Genomic DNA, 27,935 nt, shown 5'->3' with positions numbered 1-27,935 from the left:
CTTTGTAGAAAGTCCTGAAATAAAGTAGTGCTGGTCTTCCAACTTTGTTCTTCATCAAAATTCTTTCCCCATTATAGATACTGTATGTGTGTGTATGTGTTTGTGTGTGTGTGTGCACACATCACGTGTGTGATGGTGGTTGCATTGAATCTATTGCTCAATTAGGAAGGCCTTCCATCTCCACATTACTGAGTATTCCAATCCCATCCATGAATATTGGACATCTGCCCATTTATCTTTAGATCTTTAATTTTTCTCGGAAATATCTTCCACTAATTTTTCCACTAAGGATAGAATTCTTTCCCATCTTTTAAAAATTTATTCCTAAGAATTTTATGTTTTTCATGATATTGTATTTTTTTTAATTTTGTTTGGCAGTTTTTAGTTGTTAGTATATAAAAATACAATTGATTTTTGTATGGTGACTTTGTTTCTTGCAAACTACAGATTTATTAATTAGATTTAAATTTTCTTAGAAGATTTAGGATTTTCTACAAAGACTATCATGACATCAGAAAATAAAGACAGGGTTACTTCTCCCTTTCAAGTCTGTATACATTTTTTTAAAGATTTTGTTTATTTATCTGAGAGAGAGAGAGATAGCGAGAGAGAGCAGGAGGGGGGTGGGTAAAGGGAGAGGGAGAAACAGATTCCCCACTAAACAAGGAGTCCAACAGGGCTGGATCCCAGGGTCCCAGGATCATGACGTGAATCAAAGGCAGACACTTAACCAACTGAGCCACCCAGGCGCCCCAAGTCTGTACACTTTTTATTTGTTTTATTGCTTCTTGGTCAGGCAGGGACACACAACACAACGTTGGGAAGCACAGTAAAAATGTCATCATTAAGTATATCATTAGCAGTCAGTTCCCTAGGCCTGTTATCAGGGTGTGGAAGTTTCCTTTTATTTACTTATTTTTAAATAATGAACAGGTGTTAAATTTTGTCAGATGCTTTTCTGCATCATTTGAGATGATGAAGGAATTTTTATCCTTTACTTTGTTAATGTGGTGAATCACATTGATTGGTTCTCAAATACTGAAACAAAGGTGTATCCCAGGAAAAAAACTTCACTTGAATATAACTTATTCTGTTTATCCATTGCTGGATTCAGTCTGTTCCTATTTTGTTGAGGGTGTTTGCATCTAAGTTCATGGGGGATACTGGCCAATAATTTTCCTTTCTTGTCATATCTTTTTCAGAGTTATGGCAGTTTCATTAAATGAATTTAAAAACTTTTTCCCCTCTTTTATTTTCTGAAGGAAAATAGTCTTATTTAGGGGCATTCTGCATTCCCTCTCTAACTAAGGCAATTAGTCTTAGTTCTTTGAATGTTGGATAGATCTCACCAGTGAAGCCATCTGGGCTTGGAATTTCATTTGAGGCTTACAAATCCAGTATCTTTAATATATAGATATTCAGATTGCTATCTCTTTTCAAATTGGTTTTTGTAAGTTCTGTTTTTTTTTTTTAAAGATTTATTTATTTGAGAGAGCGAGAATGGGAGAGAGAGTACTTGAGAGGGGAAGAGGGTCAGAGGGAGAAGCAGGCTCCTCGCCGAGCAGGGAGCCCGATGCGGGACTCGATCCCGGGACTCCAGGATCATGACCTGAGCCGAAGGCAGTCGCTTAACCAACTGAGCCACCCAGGCGCCCCTGTTTTTAAAAAACTATATCCATATTCATCTAAACATCTACGTTTAGATGTTTATCCATTAAACATCTATGTTTAATTTATTGGCATAAAGTTGTTAAACTTTCAAAATATTGTCTTATCCTTTTAATGTCCAAAAGATCTAAAGTAAAAGCCCCACTTTCATTCCTGATATTGACAATTTCAATTTTCTTTCATTTATTTTTATTTTTTTAATTTATTTTTCTTGATTAGTCTTGCTTGGGGTTTACCAACATATTAAATTTATCAAAAAACCAATTTTTGCCTTTGTTAGTTTTCTATATTATCATACATATTCTATTTCTTTCTTTAAAATTACTTTGAGTTTAGCTTATTCTTACTTTTCTATCTTTTTAAAGGGGGAACTAAGAATCACGAATTTAAGCATTCTTTTGCTCCTTAAAAGGCATTTAAAACCATAAACTTTCCTTTAAGCACTATTTGAGCAGCATTACACAAATTTTGATATGTTTTGTTTTCATTATTACTTAGTTAGAAATATTTTTTAATATTTCTTTTGTGATTTCTTTGTGATGTTTTTTCTTTGACCCACAGGTTTAGAACTATGTTATTTAAATTTCACTGGGGATTTTCTAGATTATTTTTATTGCTTTCTAATTTAACTTAATTATACTGATAGAATATACTCTGTAAGATTTTACTTTTTTGAAACTGATTGAGATTTAACTTTATGGCCCAAGAAATGATCTGTCTTGGTGGATGTTCCCTGGATAGTTGAAAGAAATGTGTATTCTGCAATTGTTGGGTGTAGTGTTCTATAAATGTTAACCATGTCAAGTTGGTTGATAGTGTTGTTCGGATCTTCTACAGCCTTACTGGTCTTTTGTTTACTTGAGAGGTCAATTTCTAATGGAATGAAGTTAAAATTTGAACTATTTTAGATTTTTCTGTTTCTCCCATTAGATTTGTCAAATTTTACCTCATAAACTTTGAAGCTTCCTTACTAGGTGCATACATATTTAGAATTATTTTTCTGGTGAAATTGCTCTTTTTATCATCATATAATATCCCTCTTTATCCCTTGTAATACTGAATGGTATACAGTTGACACTTGAACAACATAGTTTTGAATTGTGTGGGTCCACTTATCTGTGGATTTTTTTTTTAATAAATACAGTATAGTACTGTAAATATATTTTCTCTTCCTTATGATTTTCTTATAACATCTTCTTTTCTCTAGCTTACTTTATTGTAATAATATGATATATAATACACATAAGATACAAAATATGTGTTAATTGACTAAGTTATCAGTAAGGCTTCTGGTCAACAATAGGCTATTAGTAGTTAAGATTTTGGGGAGTCAAAAGTTACATGCAAATTTTTGTCTGTGCAGAGGTCAATACCCTCAACCCCCACATTGGTTAAGGGTCAACTATGAAGTCTACTTTAATATTGAGATAGCCTCATCAACTTCCTTATGCTCACTGTTTGCATGGCATATCTTTCCCCTTCCCTTGCATTCTACCTGTGCCTTTAAAATGCTTGTAGAGAGCTATTTTTTCCCCCAAGTTTTATTGTTGTTGATGATGGAAGGTTTAGTCAGATACCTGCTACCCCATCATGGCAGGTAGAGGAAGTCCCACATCCTTTTCATGAGTGCCATTAATACGCATCACCATCCTTTTCCAGTTTGTGGTGCCCCAAAGGCAGGAACTGATGTGTAGCTCTGTTAAAATGCATTTGTTAGATGCAGCCAATCACTTTAGCTTATTAGAATTTTATAGACCATTTTTTTTCTAATTAAGGGCAATGCTTTCCAAATTTTAATGTAAATAGAAATCACTTGGAGACTTAGATACAAATTCTGAATCAGGAGATCTGAGATGAGACCCAGTCTGTGGAACATGGTTTGAATAGCAAAAATGTATAGGACTTGCTAACTCACAAAGAGTCATTCAGGTCTTCTCTGTCACAGGTTACCAACTTGAATAACGTGAGGATGGAAGGTGGGTATGTGAGTGTGAAACCAGCAGATGTAAAAAACAAAAACAAAAACAAAAACAGAACAGAGGATGGTGGGACCAGAGACAAGCAGAAGGGTGCTAGCACCACCAAAGTCATGCAAATTTGAATATTTAAAACACCATGCTGCCAAATTAAAAACAAACAAACAAATAAACAGCTTGAGAAGTAAACTCACATCATATCCAACTGTTTATGATTCTTGTTAAATGTCTTTAACCGTACATTAATTTTAAAAATGGAAACTTCACATCCAAATTAACAATAATCCACGTGTAAACAACCTTTAAGTTCACTCTGCAAACAGCAGTTGGTCCACCTTGGGTTTGACCATGACTTCTTAGATACAACACCAAAAACATGATCAATAAAAGAAAAACTGGTAAGTTGGCTTCATTTGGCCTAACTGATAACTAGCCCCGCACTTCATGTTTTTCCTCATTTTATCAACAAATATATCTTAAAATTGAGATAGATCTTAATAAAGCCCATATATATTTTTCTCTCTCTATTTTTAAATATAAATAATAACTTACTAATATACAAATGAACACATATTTATAATTACATTAAATAATACAACAAAATAATAGTATAGATATAAATAATTTATAAATATACATTTATTTATCTATCATAACACTTTCACTTATTAATGTTATTTAAAGTTCCTCCATGTCTTTCCATAGCTTGATAGTTCATTTACTTTTAGTACTGAATAATATTCCATTGAGTGGATGTACCTGAGTTTATATATTCACCTCTTGCTTCTACATTTTGGTAATTACAAGTAAAGCTGTCATAAAAATTCATGTGCACGTTTTTGTGTAGATATGTGACTTCAGTTCACTTGGGTAAATACCACAGAGTGTGACTGCTGGATCATATGATAAAGGTAGGGTTAGTTAGTAACTGTCAAACTTTTTTCTAAAGTGGCCATTTTCCATTCCTACCAACAATGGAAGAGAGTTCTTGCTCCACATCCTCACCAGTATTTGGTGCTGTCAGTGTTTTGAATTGTGGCCATCCTAACTTAGCGGTATCTCATTGTTATTTTGTTTTTCAGTTCCCTATGATACATGATACTAGGCATCTTTTCATATGGCTGTTTGCCATATGCAAATCTTCTGGGTGAGATGCCTGTTCAGATCTTTTGCCTGTTTTTTAAATGGGTTATTTGTTCTTTTATTGTTCAATTTTAAAAGTTCTTTATATATTTTAGATACTAACCTTTTATTTGATATGCATTTTGCCAAGATTTTCTTCCAATCTCTGACTTGTCTTCTCATTCTCTTACCAGTATCTTTGTCACAGAAGTTTTAAATTTTAATGAAGCCCAACATCAATATTTCTTTGATTGTGCTTTTGGTGTTGTAGCTAAGAAGTCATCAACATGTCCAAGGTCATCTAAAGTTTCAGTTTATCATTACACTGCAAATAATGATAGAAATATTTATAATAAAAAGCTTACAGCAAGTTTGTGTGAATAAAGGTCATTTTTTTTAAATCAAGAAGATTAGAGGGAAAATCACCTTGGGGTAAATTAGATTGCTGGTGTGTTCAATCTTTTTATTTTCCCTTCTGAAATTGTATGAATGTGTGAACACAAGACAAAGCTCTTAGAGATTGCCTATCTTTCCCTAGCTTAGCACAAGAATTTATCTATAGGAGGAAGCATTTGCTCCTTATAGTTTACAAATTTGATGTTTCCAAATTCAATGGAAAGATGAACAAACATCTTAAATATCATGATGAGGCCATTTACAGAAACCTCCCCATTTTACAGATAGAGAAACTAAGAATGAGAAAGGACAAGTGACCAATGTCATCCAGCCAGCTGGTGACATTACCAAAACAGAATTGTCTGTTTCCTAAACTATTATCTTCTTGCCCACATCTCCCAGTCATTCTGCTTTTCCTCAGTCCAAGACTCCAAATCTCAGAACTATTACTTTGTCTACCAAGGTCTTTGTCAACAACAATTATGTCTAGATTTATATGGTCCTTTCTATGTGCCAGGTAAATGTTCTAAACTCTAACATATGTTTGTTAATCTCCCTCAATAGTCCTATGAGATAGATGCTATTCTTACTCCTACATATAGATGAGAAAAGTGAAGTACACAGAGATTAGGTAAATTGCCCAAGATCACATAGTACATGGGAGAGAGGATTTGAACCTTGGCAATCAAACTTCAGTGTCTATGCTCATTACAACTGCACTGTTATATCTCTTAGTCATGCCACTGTGCTTCTGCCTGCCAACATGAGCCTCTAGGCCAAATGCAATCCTTCTGAATGTGATCCCTCTGAATTCTATTTGCCTAGAACTTTTAACCAAAGCATTTCCTAAATATAGGGCATTGATGCTTGTAGTGCCAAACCACCTGCCAATGCTACCTTTTTTCAAATGACTCTGCTTTCATCATGGTAACAGGTAAAGATTTTTTGTAATTGTAATGGAGATAAAAGTAATTATATTTTGAGACATGTTTAGTGAACTAAAAGTAAGATATGCCCCCTTCCCTGAAGGGACCTCATAGCCACTCCAAACAACAACCCAATTAAAAATGGGCAATTGACTTAAATAGACATTTCTCCAAAGAAGATATACAAATGGCCATAAACACATGAAAAGATGCTCAACATCACTAATTATTGGAGAAATACCAATCAAAACCAAAATAAGATACCACTTCACACCCATTAGGATAGCTATTATGAAAACAAAAACAAAGGCGAAAATAAGTGTGGGTGAGGACATAAAGGAACTGGAATCTTTGTGAGTTGCTGGTGGGAATGTAAAATGGTGGAACTGCTGTAGAATATGATAAAGTAGTTCCTAATAAAACATTAAACATAGAATTACGATATGATCCAGCAATTCCATTTTTGAGTATATACCCAAGAGTAGTGAAAGCAGGGACTTGAACATATATATCTGTACACTCATGTTTATAGCAGCATGATTAAATAGCCAAAGGATGGAAGCCACACAAGTATCTCTCAACAGATGAATGTATAAACAAAATATGGTACATACATACAATGGAATGTTATTTAGCTTTAAAAAGGAAGGAAATTCGGACAGATGCTACAACATGGATGAAACTTTAAGACATGCTAAGTGAAATAACCCAGTCATAAAAGGACAAAAACTATACTATTTCACTAATATAAAGTACTTAGAGTAGTCAAACTTATAGAGACAGAGAACAGAACAGTGGTTTCCAGAGTCCGGGGAAGTGGGGAATGGGGAGTATTATACAGACTTTCAGTTTTGCAATATGAAGTGTTCTAGAGATGGATAGTGGTGATAGAACAATGTGAATGTACTTAATGACATTAAACTGAACACTTAAAAATGATTAAAATGATAAAATTTATGTTATGTATATTTTATCACAACTTAAAAATTAAAATTAAAAAATATAAACATGTATCTTAATAATATATTCTAATATCTAAAGTTGTTTTAAAACAAATTGTGAAGTTTATTCAGTAAGTAAAAAACAATAAAAAATAACAATTTAAAAATTAAATATAGGGGCGCCTGAGTGGCTCAGTTGGTTAAGCGACTGCCTTCAGCTCAGGTCGTGATCCTGGAGTCCCAGGATCGAGTCCCGCATTGGACTCCCTGCTCAGCAGGGAGTCTGCTTCTCCCTCGGACCCTCCCCCTTCTCATGCTCTCTCTCTCTATCTCATTCTCTCTCTCAAATAAATAAATAAAATCTTAAAAAAAATTAAATATAGAAGACGATCCATTGAATAAATTGGGAAAAAAATTTTAATTACTTCCTAAAAAGTAAGGGATCAGACAGCTTCAAAAAGGAGTTTTTGGGGCAGAGGTGGAGTGGAACAAGGTGACACAGAAAGAAACATTTTTTTATATTATTAAAATAAAGTTGGCATTAATCCAAATTAGATGGTTATAAATTTAGATGTTAACTGACATGCAACCACTAAAAATATAACTCAAAAATATATATAGTAAAAGAAGCAACAGAGGAATTAAAATGGTATACAGAATATATCTATTTAACACACAAGAAAGCAATAATGGAGGAAATGAGGAACAAAAGAGGTGTAAGACATAAAGACAACAAACAACATGGCAGAAGTGAGTTCTTCCTTATCACTAATTACATTAAATATAAATGGATTAAACTCTCCAGTTAAAACAGAGATTGGTAGAACAGATTAAAAAACATAATTGTACTATATGTTATATGGAAGTTACTCAATTTAGACTCCAAGACAAATAGATTGAAAATTAAAGACTAAAAAAATATTTTGTGCAGACAATAACCAAAAGGGAACTGGAGGGGTATACTAGTACCCGCCAAAGTAAACTTTAAGGGAAGTTTTTATAAGAGACAAAGAAGGATATTATATAATGATAAAAGGGTCATTTGATAAGAATATAAAACAATTATAATTAGAAACATATATACACCTGAAGTCCCAAAATATATGAATCAAAACTGATTAAAATTGAAGGGAGAAATTGGCACTTCTGAAAAAATGGTTGGAGACTTTAATATCTCACATTCAGTAATTGATAAACAACAACACAGAAGATCAGCAAGTAAATGGAAAACATGAATAACACTATAAGCCAACTAGACTTGAAAAAGAAATAGATAATATGAATTGCCCTATACCTATGAAAATTTTAATTATTAATTTAAAAGCTCCAAGAATATGAAATCTTCTAGATGGTTTCCCTGGAGAACTATACCCACATTTAAAGATGAATTAACACCAACTTTATACAATCTCTCCCAGAGAATAGAAGATGAGCAAAGACTTCCTAAATCATTTTATGAAGCCAGTGTTACCCTGAAACCAAAACTTGACAGAAACAGCACAATAAATAAAAGTGTAAACCAATATTTCTCATAAATTTAGATGCAAAAATCCTCAACCAGAATATCAATAAACAGAATCCAAAATATATGAAAAGAATTATAGATCATGACCACGTGAGATTCATTCAAGGTACACAACATTTGAAAAACAATCATGTTAGTAAGCTAAAGAAGAAAAATCATATGGTCATGTCAAGCAATGCAAAAAAAAAAAAAAAAACATTTGAGAAATCCAATACCTATTCATGATAAATAATCTCAGCAAGTTATGATCTATTGGTTTAATGCAATTTCAACTATAATTAATGCAATTCCTATCAAAACCATGGAAAAGGTTTTTATAAACAAACAAGCTCATTCTAAAATTTATGTGAAAAGGTACAGGCCCTAGAATAGTTAAAACAATCTGAACAAAGAAAAATAAAATTGAAAGAATCACTCTGCCCAATATTAAGGTTTACTCTGCAGCTATCGTAACCAAGACAGTGTGGTATTGGCAAAGGTATAGGCACACAGATCAATGGAACTGAATGGAAAACTCAGAAATGGACCCACATGTGCCCAACTGAGTCCTGACAAATTGCAAAAGTAATTCAATGAAGGAAAGATAACCTTTTTAATAAATGATGTTAAAGCAATTGAACATTCATAGACAAAACCATATATATAACTATTACAATTATATATCTAAAACTCACTTAAACCTCATACCTTATACAAAAATTGACTCAAAATTGACTATAGACCAAAATGTAAAATGTAAAATTACAACGCTTTTAGGAAAAACACAAAAAAAAAAAACCAGGAGATTATCTTCATGGTCTAGGGTTAGGCAAGAGTTTGACTTGACACCAAAGGTATGATTCACAAAAGAGTAAATTTATAAATTGGACTTCACAGGAATTAAAAAATTTTCTCTGTGAAAGACCTTGTTAAGAAGTTGAAAAGAGAAAGTACAGAGTTGGGAAAATATTTACAAACAACGTGTCTGACAAAGAACTAGTATCTAAAATATACAAAGAACTTTCAAAACATAAGAGTAATAGTCAAACAATCCAGTTAGAAAATGGGCAAGGGGTGCCTGGGTGGCTCAGTTGGCCAAGCATCCCACTCTTGATTTCAGGTCAGGTCATGATGTCAGGGTCATGAGATCAAGCCCCAAGTCAGCCTCCAAACTGAGGTGGAGCCTGCTTGGAATTCTCTCTCACCCTCCCCTCTGCCCTTTGCCCCCTGTTTGAGTATGGGTGTGTGCTCTCTCTCTCTAAAAAAAAAAGAAAGAAAGAAAAAGAAAATGGGTAAAATATATAAATGGATATTTCACCAAAGAGGTTACTATACAGATAGTAATAAGCACATGAAAAAGTGTTAGGGAAACACAAATTAAAACCAGAATGAGCTATCATTCCATGCCTATCAGAATGGTAAAATAAAAAAAAAATAGTGAAAATACTAAATGCTGGCAAAGATGCAAAGAAACTGGATCATTCCCACATCACTAGTAGTAATATAAAATGGCAGAGTCACTCTAGAATACAGTTTGATAGTTTTCTTATAAAGCGTATTTTCTTATAAAACATGCAATTACCACATGACCCAGCAATTGCACTCTTGGATATGTATCACAAACAAATGAAAACGTGTGTTCACACCAAAACCTACACACAAATATTCATAGTGGTTTTATTCATAACTGCATAAAAGTGGAAACAACCCAGATGTCCTTCAGTGTGTGAACTGTTAAACAAGCTGTGGTACATGGATACCACGAAGCAGCAAAAAGCAATGAATTATTGATTTACACACCAACCTGGAGGAATCTCCCGAGAATTATGCTAAATGAAAAAGGCAATCAAAAAGCTATGATTTTGTTTATATAACATATTCAAAATGACAACATTTTAAAGATTTTATTTACTTACTTATTTTAGAGAGAGAGGGAGAATGAGTGAGCAAGGGGTTGGAGCAGAGGGAGAGGGACAAGCAGACTCAGTGCTGAGCACGAGCCCGAAGCAGGGCTCAATCCCAGGACCCTGACATCATGACCTGAGCCAAAATCAAGAGTTGGACATTTGACTGAGCCACCCAGGCGACCAGAAATGACATTTTAGAAATGGAGAACACATTAGTGGTCACCAGGGGTTAAGAACAAGACTAGAGGGGAAGAAGCGGTGTGGGGGAGATGTGTGTGGTTATAAGAGGAAAACACAAGGTATCCCTGCAGTAATAAAATTCTTTAGCATCTTTACTATGGTGGTAAATACACAAACCTACACGTGGGATAAGATTGCGTAGAACCAAATGCACACACACACACACACACACACACACATGCACAGAGAAATGAGTACAAGAGGAGAAATCTGAATATAATCAGTCAACTGTATTAACGTCAATACCCTGGTTGTGATAAGATACTACAGTTTTACAAAACATTACCATTGGGGGAAACCAGTTAAAGGATATTATGAGATCTCACTGCGTTATTTCTTATAACTGCATGTGAATCTATAATTATCTCAATAAAAATGCCAACTAAAAAATAAAACTGTATAACATCATACTAAATTTTGAATCCTGGCCAGAGTCTGGACTCTTTTAAATAGGCAGTTGGGAGCCACAGAAGCTAGTTAAGTATGGATGACCAGTTAGGGCTGTAGATCGAAAGAAACCATGTAATGATAGTGACTATGATGAATTAAAGGAGAAATTATACCACAGTATAATCAGGGATCAACTGAGAGGTGATATCGAAGCTGATATTGCACCCAAGGAAATGTCGACTAGCTCTGTGCCTTTGGTCACTTCAGTAACCACATTTCTAATACCCCTTTACTTTGCCCAAGTTCGCTTGCAATTTACATAGTATATGGAAATCTGCTCCTAAAACAAAGGCATTCTCAAGTTTTTTCACTATGTTGAACTAATTCTTTCATGCCATATTTTTAACACTTTGGTAAAACAAAGAAATGTTTTTATTCCCTGGCTTCAGAAATTTTATAATTTTATAAATATAAGTGAAATAAGTTTTCTAATCACTGTGATAATGGCATGTTTTTAAAAATAATTTTAAGGTATTTGAAGATTTGAAAAAAATACCTGAGACTTGTGGTCTTAATTAATTTTAATTTAATGTTTAGAAAATTTTGATTAAATAAGTTTGTAATCAACATTTAAATGCCTGAGGAAATTTAATTTGTTAATTTTTAATGTTTTGATTTCTTAGTCTTATAAGCAGCATTTAAATGTTCAGAGAAGTATTATTTAATTCATTTATGCATTTATATAATTGTGTATGAAGTAAACTACAAGAGGAGTGAAGTTCTTCATGCATTAAAGAGTACAATAATCAAACTGCAGATCTGGGATCTAAGTCCATCTGCCTCCACCACACTGGGCTGCATTCTGTCTTTACAGCCTCTCAGAGCTGAATGGTCCCAGATCTGGAAGGAGGAATGGATCTTACCTTATAGGGTTGTCCATCCTGGACACCGTGAGGAATGCGGCAAGATTCGCTGTGTAGGAGGAGCATACAATGAGGGTGAAGAGCCACCAGCTGCCCATCACGATGCGCATCGCCATGGAGTTCACTGAGGATTCGCCACCTACAGGAGGCCAGCAAAATGGATTGGCCCTGGGCTTCTGCTCTCACTCGCACCCCCAAAGAAATGCTCCAGCTCCACCCTGTGGCCTGGCTTAGGGAACCGCCACTGGGGTTGGGCTAGGGAGCAGGGAAGTGAGTTGCTGGCTGGTTATGAGGGGCTGTGACAATCCGGGGAAAGAATCCAAAGACCACCAATCTTGGAAAGGGATGGAGGACCATCAAATATGAAAAATCCAGGATTGGCCTTTTAGTGATGTGATGTTCATCAAAACGCCAAGGGTATATAGTTCCGAATATCAAAATCTTCCAGTTGGAAGATTCTATCTCGCTTGTTGCATACTTCCAGGACTGCAACCTGATGTAAGATCCTTTTCCAATTTCAAATTCATAGAGAGCAGTCTCAGGAATTCTGTAAATATAGAATTACCTCCTACCTGGAGGGTTCCTTAGCTTTCTTTGAAACCTCAGAAATGAGATCTCGCTTTTATTAATATTCAGCCCTCACTGGATGGCTTTTTTCCTAGGATTTTCAGATATCATTGCCTCTGACTTGCAGTCAGTAGCTGCCCCGTGGAGGCCAATTATTTCTCCTTGGTCCCTTAGATGGTAGCAGAAGAAAGCGTCTCACTGACTCTTCTTATATAATCTTGCAAACAGGCCATACATGTTTGCCATGGTACAAACAAGGCCAACACTCACATTAGGAACTTTGCAATTTGTTGCTTTGGTCAAAACTGCAAGATCCTGTAACTTACCAAGTGCTCTACAGACTTCACAGAGAAGGGAGACATCGTATCTCAAGAATGGATGGAGGACTACTTAAATGATTGCAAAACAATCGTGATTTTTTTTTTCCTATTAAGACTTCAAATTTAAGTAAGATTCAGTTTCATCTGACAACCCCATGTGCATAACAATCAACCTAATGTGGGAAGGGAGAAAAGTGCAAAGCAGAATTCCAAAGTTAATTTTATCTAAAGCGAGAATCAGGCTTTGAAGTTGAGTTCCTTGTCACTTCATTTAATTTCTATCTGATATTACTCAGAGAAATTGGGTGCAGCCTGTACTGCCCTAGAGATTAAATAAAATTGCATTTAAAATGACTGCCAAAATGCATCTAAGAACTCTGCCAATGGGCAAGTTATTCCAGGCCCCTGGGGATACCGCAACATCAGGAACCCAGGAACATACCTTGCTGTACGAAGGCTCCATAGACTATCCAGATGGCACTGTGCAAGGTGGCTGAAGCGGATGGTCGGGGCTGGGCAGCACTCTGAGCCCTCACGGCCTGGATCCGGTTCAACACAAATATCAGCACACCCACCACAGGGATGGCTGCTGCAATGCAGGCCCACACGGCAAAATCAAACGGAGCAAAAAGAGAGAAGATGCTGATCTTCTCCTCGGGCTTCTTGATTAGGATCCCCACCGAATAGTCCATGTACCGCTTGCTGAAGTCCACAACGCTCTCCCGCTCCGGGGTGATCGTGATGGCAGAGATAGCCAGGTCTGCCCTCTGAAAGGCAAAACTAACTCATCAGACAGCAGTCCTCAGCTTCCTGCTGGGTCCCACCCTGAGGCAAGGCCTGCCCTCTACCCTTTGGGTTATTCTTTCCAGAGGAAATGGATTCAAGAGGTGACAGCCTGTGATCTTGAATACTGTAAAAAAAAAATTCAACACTAAGTTGTCTGTTTGAATTGTAGTGTTTCTTCACTTTCTTGTCCTCACAAACTCTTTTCTTTTGCCAGTATTTCCCTCTACCCCGTCCCTGCCCCCAACAAAGAAGTCCCTTCGATCTTCTTCTAGGCTTATCTGCACCCTTCCTATACTTCCATCAAGCCTCTCCAAACTTCCATTAGCCCACATGGATGTCTCCCTTTCCTGAGATACTTCAGAAGTTATGGTGAGTTGTACAACTACTTGAAATCTCATTAATGTCTCAGTCCTTGGTTGTTTTATATGCAGACTTTATGCCAGAGAGTAATATCCTCCAAGAAAAAAAGGGTTATCTACTTTTCTTGATCTTCCATGGCCCTTCATTCATGGCCTCTAAGATATATGGGTTGATTCTTCATATAGTAAAGCCATGTTAGGCGGGGATTCTCTGGGCATGCTGTACTTTGACCCCAAAAGTACCTTGCAAGATTTTTGCTTTCCAAAATGGGCTTAATTTTAAAAAAAGGCAAAGACTCTATTAAGATGGAACTAGACTGTGAAATTAAAGCTGCCAAGACTGGTGGAGGTTAGGATAATTAGACTTAGATGGATGATGGTGGGAAATAATGAGCCTGCAGTCCTCACTTCAACCACAAGAGCACCAAAATATACAATGATCATCTGATCTTGGCTCTGGACATCTAAGTAGGAGGCATCATCAGAACTAAGTTTATTTTAGGGGGGCCTGGGTGGCTCAGTCGGTTAAGTGGCTGACTCTTGGTTTCGGTTCGGCTCAGTTCATGATCTCGCGGTTGTGGGACTGAGCCCCAAGTCGGGCTCTGTGCTCAGCAAGGGGTCTGCTTCAGATTCTCTCTCCCTCTCCCTCCTGGTGTCTCTCTCTCTCTCTCTCCCTCCCTCTCTTTCTCAAATAAATAAATAAAATCTTTAAAAAGATAAAGTTGGGAAAACACACATATAAAGACTTCATCAGAAAAATTTTTATCATATTTAGTATATGGGCTAGAGGGGTAGATATACTGATGTCCTAAACTATGAAATCCAAAAAAATAAAATAAAATAACAAACGATGAAATCCAACAACATATCTAGAGTAAAAAAAAAAATGTTGGAGGTAATGATGGTGAAGCTCTCCTCTTAGACTTGTCACATTTGTATCTCTGGTTCTTGTCTCTCTTTTCAAAAACTCAAGATCCAGGGATTTCTTTTTAAGGATTTGGAGCATTCAGAGCATACATAAGGCCTAAGAAGAGTTCTAGTGGAGCAGGATAGGTTTAAACATAGGAAGAAGGGAAAGTAATTTATGAAGCCAGGTCCAGAAGAAGCACAAGGGGACTAACTTATGACACAAGTAAAGGGGTGACCTGGAACATAGGGAAAAACACTCCCCACCTGTGAACCTGGAGGTTAGAGTAGGTGTCTGCACATGTGAATTTCATAGGTAGCTGAAGTAGTATTTCAAGTCCACAAATCTCCATTTCTTTGCCTAATATAGGAGCACTTTTTTTTTTAATTTAAGAGAGAAGACTTTTAGGTTGCTTGAAGAGAAAGATAAACTTTTGAAACAGTCTCTAAGGGATATAGCCAAGGGGTCCAACAAAGGACAAGTTAAGGAACTTGGGCTGTCCTGAAGGCCTAGCTGAGGTTGGAGGCCACACACTGTTCATATATCCATCTGGGCAAATTTGTGATTTTGTATGCAGCAACTTGGACGTCAGAGTCAGAGGGTAGATAATATACTCAAGTCAGGGTTTCAGTACAATAAGAGACCAAGAACAAAGAGAATCACAAAAGATGAAGGGAACAGGATTATCTGGTCAAACACTGAGGGCATACCAGGCAGGAAAGGATGCAAAAATCTTAAAGAAAGATGAACCTCAAATACATGTGCTAACTGGAAAGGGCCAGACACAAAAGACCATGTATGGTATGACTCTATTTACATTAAATGTTCACAAAAGCAAATCTATAGATAGAAAATAGATCAATGGTTGCCTAGGGCTGGGGTTGGAAATGGGATTTACTGTAAGTGTGAGGGATCTCACCGGGTTGATGGAATTATTCTAAAACTAGATTATGATGATGGTTGCATAACTCAGTAGATTTCCTGAAAATCATTGAATTGTATATCCAAAATGGGTGAATTTTATATATAAATTAATACTGCAAGAAAATTGTTTTTTTAAAGCTTAGGAGAAATTGGAGAGTTTGTGTCTGCCTTTATGGGTTGATAAAGCAAAGGACTTGTGTTTTAGGAGCAAAGGTTCAAAAGAGTCAGAAGGACAACAGGTCATAGTCATGGAGTGGGACAGTGATGGTAACACATAAGATGTTGACAAAATGCATGGGTACAGGCACTGACGTGGAGCACAAACCAAGGTCACTGGAGGTGAGGCAGTCAAAACACTGGGAGCTCATGTTTGGCCCCAGGGATGTCTGCAACATCAAAGTTGTTAGCACCAGCAACCCTAGAGAGGGAGGGCTTGAGCAGATTGCCACCATCATAAATGACTATCAGGAAATGACCCAGAGGTCACGGGATGACAGGGGTGAGGATGGGGACACAGTGAACTGGCCTCATACCAGGAGTCTCAATGAGGACCCAGATTCTATAGGAGAGAGGAAGAGTAATTATTTGAAATTAATCTGAGGAGCTGGGGAATGTCGTATCGCTTACACACGGCAACGCAGACACACACACATACTCATGCACACACACGCACTTGTATATACACATCCCACCTGTGGGCCACGAGGGAGAAAAGAATAAGCACTCATTCATACCTCCCGTGAGAACTAAGTTCCTATTTCAGCCCAAATGTGGGGGTGGGTTGCAGGAAGGGTGTATGACAGAGCAGGCTCAGTGGACAGGCTCAAAAGGAATGGCAGCAGTGGGCATGGAAAGAAAAGAGAGTGCCAGGGAATGAGAAAAAAGAACAGAAATGGATATGGTGGGGAGGGGTAGGTTGAAGAAAAGAGAGATCTAGTGAGTGAAGAGTGGTAACCTGTGATCTGTTTAGCTAGTTCCAAGGTCCTAAATGCCTAATGGGCCAAATTTAGATACGACCCCAGAGGCAGACTAGGCAGACTAGGCAGACAGGACCTCCCCATGGTCCTGCTTTTGGGACCTACCTTGCTGATGAGCTCCCCGATCATCCCGTTCCAGGAGGTGTTATGGAGCTGGTGACCATACCTGCCATCGGGGGCCTGGTAAATTTCATATTTGAAGCCCAGAGCCTTGGCCAGTGCATCCAGGACATCTATGGAGAACCCTTTGTAGCGCTTGGGCTGTCCAAGGATGTTCTCAGCCACCATCACGAAAGGCTCTTCCTGAAGACAACAGAATGGATATTCTTCAATTAAATAACAGGTTCATTAACACACATCTTTCCAGGGTATTGGAGAGACCAATCTGATGAATCATAGCTTTAGAATGTTTGTGAACATGGGCACATATTTACCCAATTATTTAGGCCTGGAGTCTGAACATTGCTGCCCTTTTTTTAAAGCAGTTTATGGACACTCAGAGCACAGTGGATAGGAAGACCCCTCCAACCAGCATACTGATGGAGGAATGGAGATTTACTTGTCCTGTGTGATGTCATCCCAGCCTCTGCTCAGAACCCCATTGCCAGAATGACATGATTTGTTTTCACTCCTTTATTTGTGACATTCAGGACTCTGTCCTTAGGAAATGCCATAATTCTTCAGGACCCACATAAGAAATGTGGTTACTTCTCATCCAGTATAAAGAACGGCAGTAAAAGCTCTATGATATTAGATTGAGAGAAGACAATATTACATCTATCAGACTGTACTAGAAAATGGATTCTGATTCATGCAAGAAGGTCATACCATATGTCAAGGGACAGGACAGAATTAAACCCCACAGTTTCCAAGCCCAAAGCCACATTCACACATTTTGTGTTGTGTCCTGTGCACTCCTGTAGGGCATGTGGTCCTCTGGAAAACACCTCAGCCTTCCCCACCACAATCCTATAAAACTGAACAAGAAGGGGGCTTTTGGCAAACAGCCCCAGAGAATCTATCTCATTAGTTTAATTGGGGGTGTGGGGGGTTATGGTATAATGTTTTTTCTGTGATGTGCATACAGGAAATGCAGGAACACTGCTGCCAAAGGCTTCTAGAGCCAAGGAGATGTCAGTGCCCGATGCGACAGAGGGGACATTTGAACCATGTCTGACCCGTTAATAAGAGGTAAATCGAAAATGTCTCCTAGAGCCCTGAAAAGATGAAGGAAGAAATTGACAGGAAGATGCTTCTAAGGTCTCTTGAAGATGGAAAAGTCTATGATTCCAGGACAACCATGCAGAAAAATTGCAACAAAGGGTCTTTGTTATAAAGTTTGTGTCCCATGGGGCCATCAGTGGGATTGGGTGCTGGGAGAGTATCCTCCTCCAAGCATCTCTCTGGGGACTCTGCCTATCAGCAAAGCTCTCCTAAGGACCATCAAGTAGGTCAAGATACTGTTTACATCCAGGAACATAGATATGCCTGCTTGAAAGCTTAGCAGTGGCTCTAGAGGTCCTTCTCTAGAGCAGCCCAGTCACCTCCCGTGAAAGGCCCTGGGGCAGAACCTCCAACCTTACTCTTCTTCATTATTTGTAAAATTATTTGCCAGAAAGGCCTTACGAACACTCAAGCCACTAATCAAGATCCCCTTCTCTCCAAACACAGCATTAAGCCGAACAGAGAGAAGCCTCTTACTCAAAAGCCTGAATGGTGAAACTCCCCAATATGCCCGTGATCCTACCAAGACAGTCACCACTTTGAGAGTCAGTCCTTGGAGGCGGCTGCCCATGGGCCTCTCTTGCAGGCTGCCATTCAGGCCTTTCTCTGAGTCCCACGTCGCCAGCTGTGAAGGAAAAAGGGAGTGTGAGGGACAGAACGGGCCCCTGTGTGCACCTCAGGAACTCGCCTCTCCAACCGGGATCCTGAGTCAGGCAGCCAGGAGGACAAGAGTCCCTTCAGCGTCGCAAAGACTCAGAGCCATCTTAAAGCCTCAGAAAGAATAAAGGTGTGGCAGCCAGTTCTACTTTCTCCGTTAGCTCATGTGGAACTCGAGGACTTGCCACATCTTTAAAATAAAACCAACTGGTAAGAACTTGTTTCTAGAATGAGCATTTCTGTCTCATTTTATTCTGTCCACTCACCAAGGTCATGTCACCATGTCTCCCACAAAGTGTCTTCTTTCTCTAATTACTCCTTTGACTTGCCCAGGCCACAGGGCCCCTTAAGTTCACCCATCGCTGCCCCCTGAGGCAGGATGGGGCTCAGCAGTGAAGCAGGTAACAAAGACCCCCATGTGTGGCTTGTCTTGCTCCCTGATGCCTACTGCAAATGGGGTCAAGAGCTCCCTGCCTGTCTTCACTGTAGGGCAAATTTCATAATTTTCCTTGATGTACAGGTATAGGGCAAGACTACATGTGCTCTGGATCTGCCATATCCTCCTGAACCTGCACAGTCTCTCCCATAGCCTGATGCATCTCTGACAGGCCCCCTGAGATGGTTATGGAGCCCCTCTACTGGCTCAGAAACAACAGGAGACACAGAGGTTCTTTGGACTGCTTCCCCTCTCTGCATCCCTGCTGGGTCTGGGGAATCACGATGAAATCTTTATCTGATCAATGTTTCTCAGTCATTAATTGGTGAAATGTAAAAAAAAAAAAAAAAAAAAAACAGATAGCAGCCCCCATCTCAACTTAATCAGGATCTCAGCACTTAGGCATGAGGAATTGTAATGCTTCCCCAGCAGTCCTCATTGAGAAACTCTGTTCTTCTAGGTCACTGCATATTAGATTCTCTTAAGAAGGCTTTTAAAGCATATTGAGGGCTGGGCCTCACCCCCAACGATTTGAATTTAATTGGTCTGTAGTGGGCTAGATATGAATATTTCAGCTCCCCAGGGGATTCTAATGCACAGCCAAGATTGTAAACCTCTGCTATAGATTAAAACGGGGGATCCTCAAACTGTAATATGCACACAAATTATCCAGGGATTTTATATGCACTTTCTGATTCTGGGGCCTCTGATTATTCCTATCTAACAAGCTCCCAGGTGAGGCTGCTGCAGATGATCCATGACCACCATTTAAGCAGCAAGGCATTAAAGAAGCAAACCGCTGTGGGCAGCATCTACTCTTCATCGGAGAAATCCCACAAGTCCCCTAGTGAGACTGAGCAGAAGAACTATCCCTCTGTGGAGAAATGTCACCAGGTGCCCTGAAGAAGCCACCAATAGTGCTACCTAAGGACACGCCTGCTCTCCCAGCATGTCCCTTAGCCTTGACATCTGCAGCAGGCTCTGCACTCCAAGCTTTGACTATGAAGCTACAGTGGCAGAATCTGTGGGACCATGCCACCTGGAAGATACTAGAACCCTGAGGCCTAAAGCAGGACTATCAGAATGAGATACATGGTTGTAAAAGCAGTTTAAAAGGAACCTAGAAACTCGGGCTGTCACTTTGGACACAATACCAACTAAGACCCACTCCATCCTAAGTAATAGGATGCCTGGCAGTGATGAATGAATCATTTAGTTAAGAGTGTAGCCATGTGCTCTGAGAAGCTCCTCACAGCCACCACCAATTAATTTGAGGGGCACTGCAGTAAAGGGCAAAGTTAAAATCTACCCAAAGTCCTCTTCAAGGACATCAAAGATGCCACACTCTGGGAACTGGCATAGTGAGAAGGAAAGCTCATGGCTCTTTCCCCCTTGGGTCGTGGAAACAGCACTGGGACCCAGGATCAAGTCCTGCATCTGGATTAGAATGCTGGTCAAAGGGAAGAGACAAACCCAGACAAAAAGAGTCAAGGTGTCGATTCCCTACATTCTTTGGACCCTCTGACATGGACCAGGGAACTCACGATATGTCTTTGGGCTGCCTGCGTCTGATCCCCATAACTGGTTAGCCCAGGCATTGGAGCTGCTTAACCCTGATGGGTAATCTGCTGCATCTCCTGGGTGGGGTGGTGTTAAGAAGGTCCCCAGACCACCTCGATGACTGACAAAGTCATAATGAAGGCGATCTTGCCTTCGTGATGGCATGTCAGTTCCAGGTACCAGATACTCTGCCTTACAGCAGGACTTGAATTCCTAACATGTGCTGTCAAACCTCCGTGGCACAGGTGAAGGGCCATCTCCACTCTGTGCTAGCACCTGCATGAGCAAGCACCCAGAATGGGGTTCTGCTTGGTCTTGATCAAACAAACTTTACCCGTCTGTCTACTGGGATAGTAATCAGTCTTGAGAATGGAGAATGGAGGCAGGAAAAAGCAGTTGGGATAACACCCTGTCCTTCTAGAGTTTTAAGCTCAGCTGCGAGAAGGGCTCTGCCTCTCAATGCCTGGCCACACAACCCTCTTCTTCTAGCTCATTGCCTGGCTCAGCAGCAGCCCCCCTGCCCCAGAGTATTGCAACAGCCTCCCCATTGAGCTCATTACCCCCAACCTCTCTCTTACAGCCTCCTCCCTTTTGCTGATTTGTACCTTTGTAATAAATGAACTCAAACATGAATGTGTTAGTGAAAATTTTCAAATGACTTCTCATTTCCTACAGAATAAATCCTAACACTCTGAAGCTTGGCCTAAAAGAAAGGCCTTCCTTATTGAGATCCAAGCCTGGCAATCAGGTTCACTGCATGTAGGCCCAGCCCACTCCAACCCCACCAAATCCCTCACCTTCACATGGCATGCTTCCTCTAAGTCCTTCTGCCTGTAATACCATCCCTCTTTGGTTGGGTCTGGTACACACTTACTCATATTTTTTTTAAAATAAGCTTTCACTTTAGAATAGTTTTAGATGTACAGAAAAGTTGTAGAGGTTGTGCAGAGTCTGTCCATATAGCCTACACCCAGTTTTCCCCATTTAAGATGTTACATTAGTATAATACACTCCTCACAGCTAATGCAATGTTTATTAGCCCAATCTCCACCATTTATACAGAGCTGCAGTAGAAATACTCTCCACTGTCTATCATGCTGGATCTAAGTCTGTGACCCTGCTGGGTGTGCTACATGGGTTTGTCACCCTGTCCCTTGAGATCAAAACCCTATCTTCATAAACTGTCTAGAATTTCAGGCTCTTGGACTAGACCTTGCCTTGCTTATTCCCATCTCAGGGTTTCCAACCTTGCTTTGAATGCCATGTTCTCCTCTTGAGGGTCAAATTACTATACCTGGTAAAGATCTGGGGAAGAAGAGAGGAACTCGGAGGTGTGAAAATAGCATAAGTTTGGTAGTTGACTGACCTGTATTCTAGTTTTGTTTCCACCACTTACCTAGGTGAACTCAGCATGTTTGACTTCAGTGCTTAAAATTTTGAATAAATTTGACTCCATTGACATTCCATCTTCTTATCTAAAAAGTATAATAAGAATATCTTCCCTGCCTACCAAACATTTAGGGGCTATTCAAAAGAAAAAATCACTTTGAAATAATCTGCTATAAAGTAATAATCACAAAGTAAAGAAGCAGGATATAAACCTATGTATGCAATAAAAGCTTAATTATGGTTTTTTAAAAGGGTGGTAGTAAACATGGGAGGAGCTGTATTAAAATGTAATATGGGAATATATCCAGGTGGTGGAATTATGAATAATCATTGCAACTTCTTGACAGTGTTCCATGTTTTCAACAGGTTTTTCACTACTTTCACAGGAAGGAAAATAAGCTTTTGATCAAAATAACTAGCATAGATGACAAAATCCTGTCACACGCATTTGTACGACTAAGGACTGAATGGAGAGGAGCAAATTATCTGTTGGTGTGTCAAGACCAGTCTGAGAGTGAGAACCCAATAAATCAGTCCTCTGGCTGCCAGGATCTCTGGCCATGGCATCCCCATCTCCTAGAAGAGGCAATTGCAGGTTCATCCAACGTGGTGTCTCCCATTCTATGACCTCTCCAAGATGGTGTGGGGCCCAGTGAACCTATTGGGTTTGGAGACAAGGAAGTGGCCACTGCTGAGGCCCAGCTCCATGAAGACAGACCATATTTCTCCACTAAGAAAAAAGGACAGCAATCCTAAAGCAAAGCCATTTAAATCTAAGTGCAAGTATATGAGAGGGGGAAAAAAAATTCCTCCCCGCCTATAATTACCCCTATTTTTTTTGTCCGAAAGTATTGAGGACTTAAACGTTTTTTATTTTGTGTGTTTTTGTTTTTTAATACAGACCTCTCTCTCCCTGTCCTTCAGGGCATCCTGTACTCTGACAGAGGAAGAAAAAATACTTCAAAGTGAAACCAAAATTCTGCCTTCAAACACATCAAAGTGCAACCATGTTCCCGGAACCAGGATCCTTGAGTTGGGCAGGGAAGTTTATTATTCCCTCACATCAGCCTCAAGCCGAGCGCCCCAGGCTGAGTGAATACCAAAATTTCTACAAAGCCTTGTGTTCTTGCCCAAATCTTAAGACCAGAGCAGTAACTCTTCATTTCTGAGTGAGGCCATCCCTCTGAACACCTGGAATATAAGACCAGAACACAGAAAGAGCACAGTATAAACAGACTCCAGTGGACTTTTCTTTCTTTTTCTTTTAAATGAAATAAAGCCTTTAAATGGATTCCCAAACTTGCAGCTGACCCAGATTGGGAGAGACTGTATTCAGCTTCCCTCCTGAGGTGCCTGGTTCTTCTAGTTCAAAACACAGAGGAAAAGGTTTCAGTCAATGAAAGCCAAATGAGGCTGATAGGCTTGATAAATGGAAAGCCAGAAAAACCTTTCCCCCATACAAGGCCCGACACTTAGTCATACAGCTGCAGACCATTTCATTTGTGCATAAGGGCGTCTATTCTGGCTTCCCCTTGTATTTTGTAGACAGAATTTTGTTTATGGGATTGATGAATTTTATGGCCACAGACACCCACTTTTGACAGCTGACCTATCAAGATCAGTGCCTGAAAAACTAATTTCCAGCACTGTTAAACAAAATGAGAACTGCCGCGATTTGATAAGACAGCTACGGGTCTCATTCATCCAGGAGGTCTGCTCTACCCAGACCAGAAGCATGCACGGAGCCAGAGGTTACAGCACAATCATCCCTTGAAAGGAGATATATGGTTTCAAAATCTGATTATGACAAACAACTGCTCAAGAGATCAGCCAATTGGAGAATAAATTTCATAAACTAGTGGTCTAGGGAAAATATATTTCCTGAGTCAATTGGAGTGTTCGTCATGTTAGCATTTGAGTTGTGAGATGTGGGGATTTGGGACTTTGTGGCCCTGTCTTTAATAAATGCAGGGCTATTAACCATAAATGGGACAGGCCTCCTCTGGAAGAATGGGCTTTGCGGTCTATAATCTACGTACAGAGGTCTCTTAAAGGGTTGTCTCTTTTCATGGGCAGGGGGGAAGGAGAGGAGAGGCAATCCAACTGCCTCACAGTCCAGAGACAGAATATGACCAGTTTCACATATAGAGCCTTGCCAATTCCTGGGGAGGGAGTAAAGGAAGGAAAGAAGGTAGGTTTGCTTAACCCCAAATCTCATATTTAACTATATCCATCAAGATAATAGATCAATAACCTATAGTCACATTTCACAACTAAGTGACCCTCCACTTCAGTGATAAGCTTATCTCAAGAGAGCACTGAAGGCAGGAAGTGAAGTTTTTATGACCATGTCTGTCATACTTCACAGCCATTGCTGGAGTCCAGTTTAAGCCATACCCTCATTGACCAGTGACTGCATTCAACTGAGCGCACAAGCCTTGGCTAGAATATGGGCTTCAGTAGTGAAAGCCACAGTGGGTTTATCTTCATGGCAGTGCAAGGACTTTTCTAAAACATTTTAGAACATTTTTATTGGAGAATAGATGGGTTCAGTGTCTGTTTCAAAGGATCACAGTCCTGGGTGGGTTTGGAATCAAGGGGGCACCCACATCTTGAATCAGCTTGAGTTGGGGCATTCAGCCAGCACTGGCTCCAGATAATCAAATTGCACATTTTAAGCTCTGGCTAAATGCAGGGACAACATGTTTAGACACAAAAGAGCATCTTGGAAACAGAATGTAAGAATCTGAATATAGAATATTATTTGTAGCCAGGAATTCTAAAGTAAAATTCTAAAGAATATTATTTGTAGCCAGGAGTTCTAAAGGAATTTAAAAGTTCATTTTGGGGAGGAGGAGCAAGATGGCAGAGGAGTAGGAGACCTAAATTTCGTCTAGTCCCAGGAATTCAGCTACATAGGGATGAAACCATTCTGAACAGAACTCAACAGGAAATCGATCGAAGAAAAGAATAGCAGCAACTCTCTGAACCGAAAAGCGACCACTTTCTGGAAGGTAGGACATGCGGAGAAGTGAACCCGAGGTGATATTCGGGAAGATAGATGGTGGGGGGTAGGGAGTCGGCTACCGGCAAGTGATAGAGCCGCAGAGCACAAAATCGGAACTTGTAGCTCCGCTGAGGGAAATTGGTCCAGTGGCTAAGTGGGGGGTGGAACCCTCACTGGGACCTAAGTGGCGTCACAGAAAGACCGGGGGTGCCTGAGTGCAACAGAGCTCCCAGGGATTGGAGTGGGGAAGCCGGCTACAGAGACGGAGCCAAGAAGTGGGCTCCTAGCTCAGGGTAGCCATAACCGTGATCCACAGCACAGTCGGGCCACTGCTCCCCCAGCAGGGACCCAACAAGTGGCATTTTCGGGGAGACTACCCTTCCTCCCCTGGGAGGAGTGGCACAGGAGTGCACCACAGGGATCTGCTGGGTTTGGAGACTCTACATGGGGTCGTGTGCCAGAGATAGAAACGCTCAGTCACAGGCCGAGTGAGCAAGGAGTGCAGCCAGAGACCGGGGAGACCGGAGTGACTGACTGCTTTTCTCTGGGGGTGCACTGAGGAGTTGGGTCCCGAGTTCTCGGCTCCTCTGGGGAGGAGATTGGGAGGCCGCCATTTTCACTCTCATCCTCCAAAGCTGTAGGGAAAGCTTGCAGGGAACAAAAGCTCCCAAGAGCAAACCTGAGCGGATTACTTAGCCTGGACCCAGCAGGGGTGGGGCAATTCCAGTTATGGCAAAGATATTTGAGAACCCCGGCAACAGGCCCCTCCACTAGAAGATCAGCAAGAACAGCCAGCCAAGACCAAGTTTACTGATCAATGAGAATGGCAGAACTCAAGCGCTAGCTGAATACTGCACATAGAATTCATGGCTTTTCGGGCCGCCTGGGTGGCTCAGTCAGTTGGGCATCTGCCTTCGGCTCAGGTCGTGATCCCAGGGTCCTGGGGTCGAGTCCCGCATCGGGCTCCCTGCTCAGCGGGGAGCCTGCTTCTCCCTCTGCCTCTGCCTCTCTCTCTGTCTCTCATGAATAAATAAATAAAATCTAAAAAAAAAGAAAAAAAAGAAAAAAAAGAATTCATGGTTTTTCAATTGCACTAGTGGGTATTTACAACAAAGATACAAATGTAGGGATCCGAAGGGGTACATGCACCTCGATGTTTACAGCAGCAATGTCCACAATAGCCAAACTGTGAAAAGAGCCAAGATATCCATTGACAGATGAATGGATAAAGAAGATGTGGTAAATATATACAATGGAATATTATGCAGCCATCAAAAGGAATGAGATCTTGCCATTTGCAACGACATGGATGGAACTGGAGGATGTTATGCTGAGTGAAATAAGTCAATCAGAGAAAGACATGTATCATATGACCTCACTGATATGAGGAATTCTTAATCTCAGGAAACAAACTGAGGGTTGCTGGAGTGGTGGGGGGTGGGAGGGATGGGGTGGCTGAGTAGGGTATGTGCTATGGTGGGCGCTGTGAATTGTGCAAGACTGTTGAATCACAGATCTGGACATCTGAAACAAATAATACAATATATATTTAAAAAAAGAAGAAGATAGCAGGAGGGGAAGAATAAAGCGGGGGAAATCGGAGGGGGACACAAACCATGAGAGACGACAGACTCTGAAAAACAAACTGAGGGTTCTAGACGGGAGGGGCGTGGGAGGATGGGTTAGCCTGGTGATGGGTATTAAAGAGGGTACGTTCTGCATGGAGCACTGCGTGTTATACACCAACGATGAATCATGGAACACTACATCAAAAACTAATGATGAGATGTATGGTGATTAACATAACAATAAAAAATTTAAAAAAAAGAATTCATGGCTTTTTTCCCACGATTCTTTAGTAATTCAAAGTTAATTTTTTAAATTTTCTTTTTTTCCTTTTTCTATTTTTTTTTGAATTCTTCTTTTTCTCTTTTTCAACCAAACCTTATCAATCCCTTTTTTAAAAATCTTTTTTATTTATCATTTTTAGAGTCATATTCTATCCCTTCAGTGTAGTTAACCTTATTTTATATATATATAAGTTTTTCTCTCTTTAAAATTTTGGGATACAGTTTCTTCTAAGAGACCAAAATATATGCTAAATCTCTAGTGTACGGCTTTGTTCTAGTCTCCTGCCTGATCACATTCTCTCTCTTTTTGTTTTTTCTTTTTTTAATTTTTTTCTTTTTTTTCAACCAACTTCTTATCTTATCAATTCCTTTTATAAAATCTTTTATAATTTTCATCTTTACAATCATATTCCATCTCTTCATCATATTTACACTTATTTTTGTATATATATATATAAGTTCTTCTTTCTTCAAAATTTTGGGAGGCAGTTTCTTCTAACAGACCAAAATACACCCAAAATCTAGTGTGTGGCTCTGATCTATTCACCAGCCTGATCATTTCTTATTTTTCTTTCTTTCCCTTTCTTTCCCCCATGGTTTCAGGTCTCTTCAAATTTGTTTAGTGTATATTTGGCGGGGGGGGGAGTCACTGTTACCCTTTTAGCATTTTGTTCTCTCATTCATCTATTCTCCTCTGGACAAAATAACAAGAGGAAAAAACTCACCTCAAAAAAAAAGAACAGGAGGCAGTAGTGACACCCAGGGATCTAATCAATATGGATATTAGTAAGATGTTGGAACTAGAGTTCAGAATGATGATTATAAAGATACTAGCGGGGCTTGAAAAAAAGCACAGATGATACAAGAGAATCCCTTTCTGGAGAAATAAAAGAACTAAAATCTAACCAAGTTGAAATCAAAAAGGCTATTAAATGAGGTGCAATCAAAAATGGAGGTTCTAACTGCTACGATAAATGAG

The 27,935-nt window shown here is 39.6% G+C and overlaps 1 protein-coding gene across 3 annotated transcripts in view; it reads right to left on the bottom strand.

Moving 5' to 3' along the window:
• Positions 1 to 27,935, bottom strand: part of GRID1 (glutamate ionotropic receptor delta type subunit 1) — a 735,632-nt gene that overhangs the window by 99,059 nt on the left and 608,638 nt on the right. For all 3 annotated transcript variants that reach the window (XM_025880732.2, XM_073878720.1, XM_073878721.1), the window contains 4 exons: positions 18,581 to 18,682; positions 16,939 to 17,136; positions 13,323 to 13,647; positions 11,994 to 12,132 (listed from right to left, as the gene is read on the bottom strand). In XM_025880732.2, coding sequence (XP_025736517.1) covers positions 11,994 to 12,132; positions 13,323 to 13,647; positions 16,939 to 17,136; positions 18,581 to 18,682 — 764 coding nt within the window. The remainder of the gene's footprint in view (positions 1 to 11,993; positions 12,133 to 13,322; positions 13,648 to 16,938; positions 17,137 to 18,580; positions 18,683 to 27,935) is intronic.

The sequence above is a fragment of the Callorhinus ursinus genome, unplaced genomic scaffold (genome assembly GCF_003265705.2).
Source record: "Callorhinus ursinus isolate GAN/ISIS: 27379988/994484 unplaced genomic scaffold, GSC_fseal_2.0 scaffold31, whole genome shotgun sequence".
NCBI lineage: Eukaryota > Metazoa > Chordata > Mammalia > Carnivora > Otariidae > Callorhinus > Callorhinus ursinus.
The sequence above is the reverse complement of the archived record's forward strand: the minus strand, read 5'-3'. Positions and strand labels throughout refer to the sequence as shown.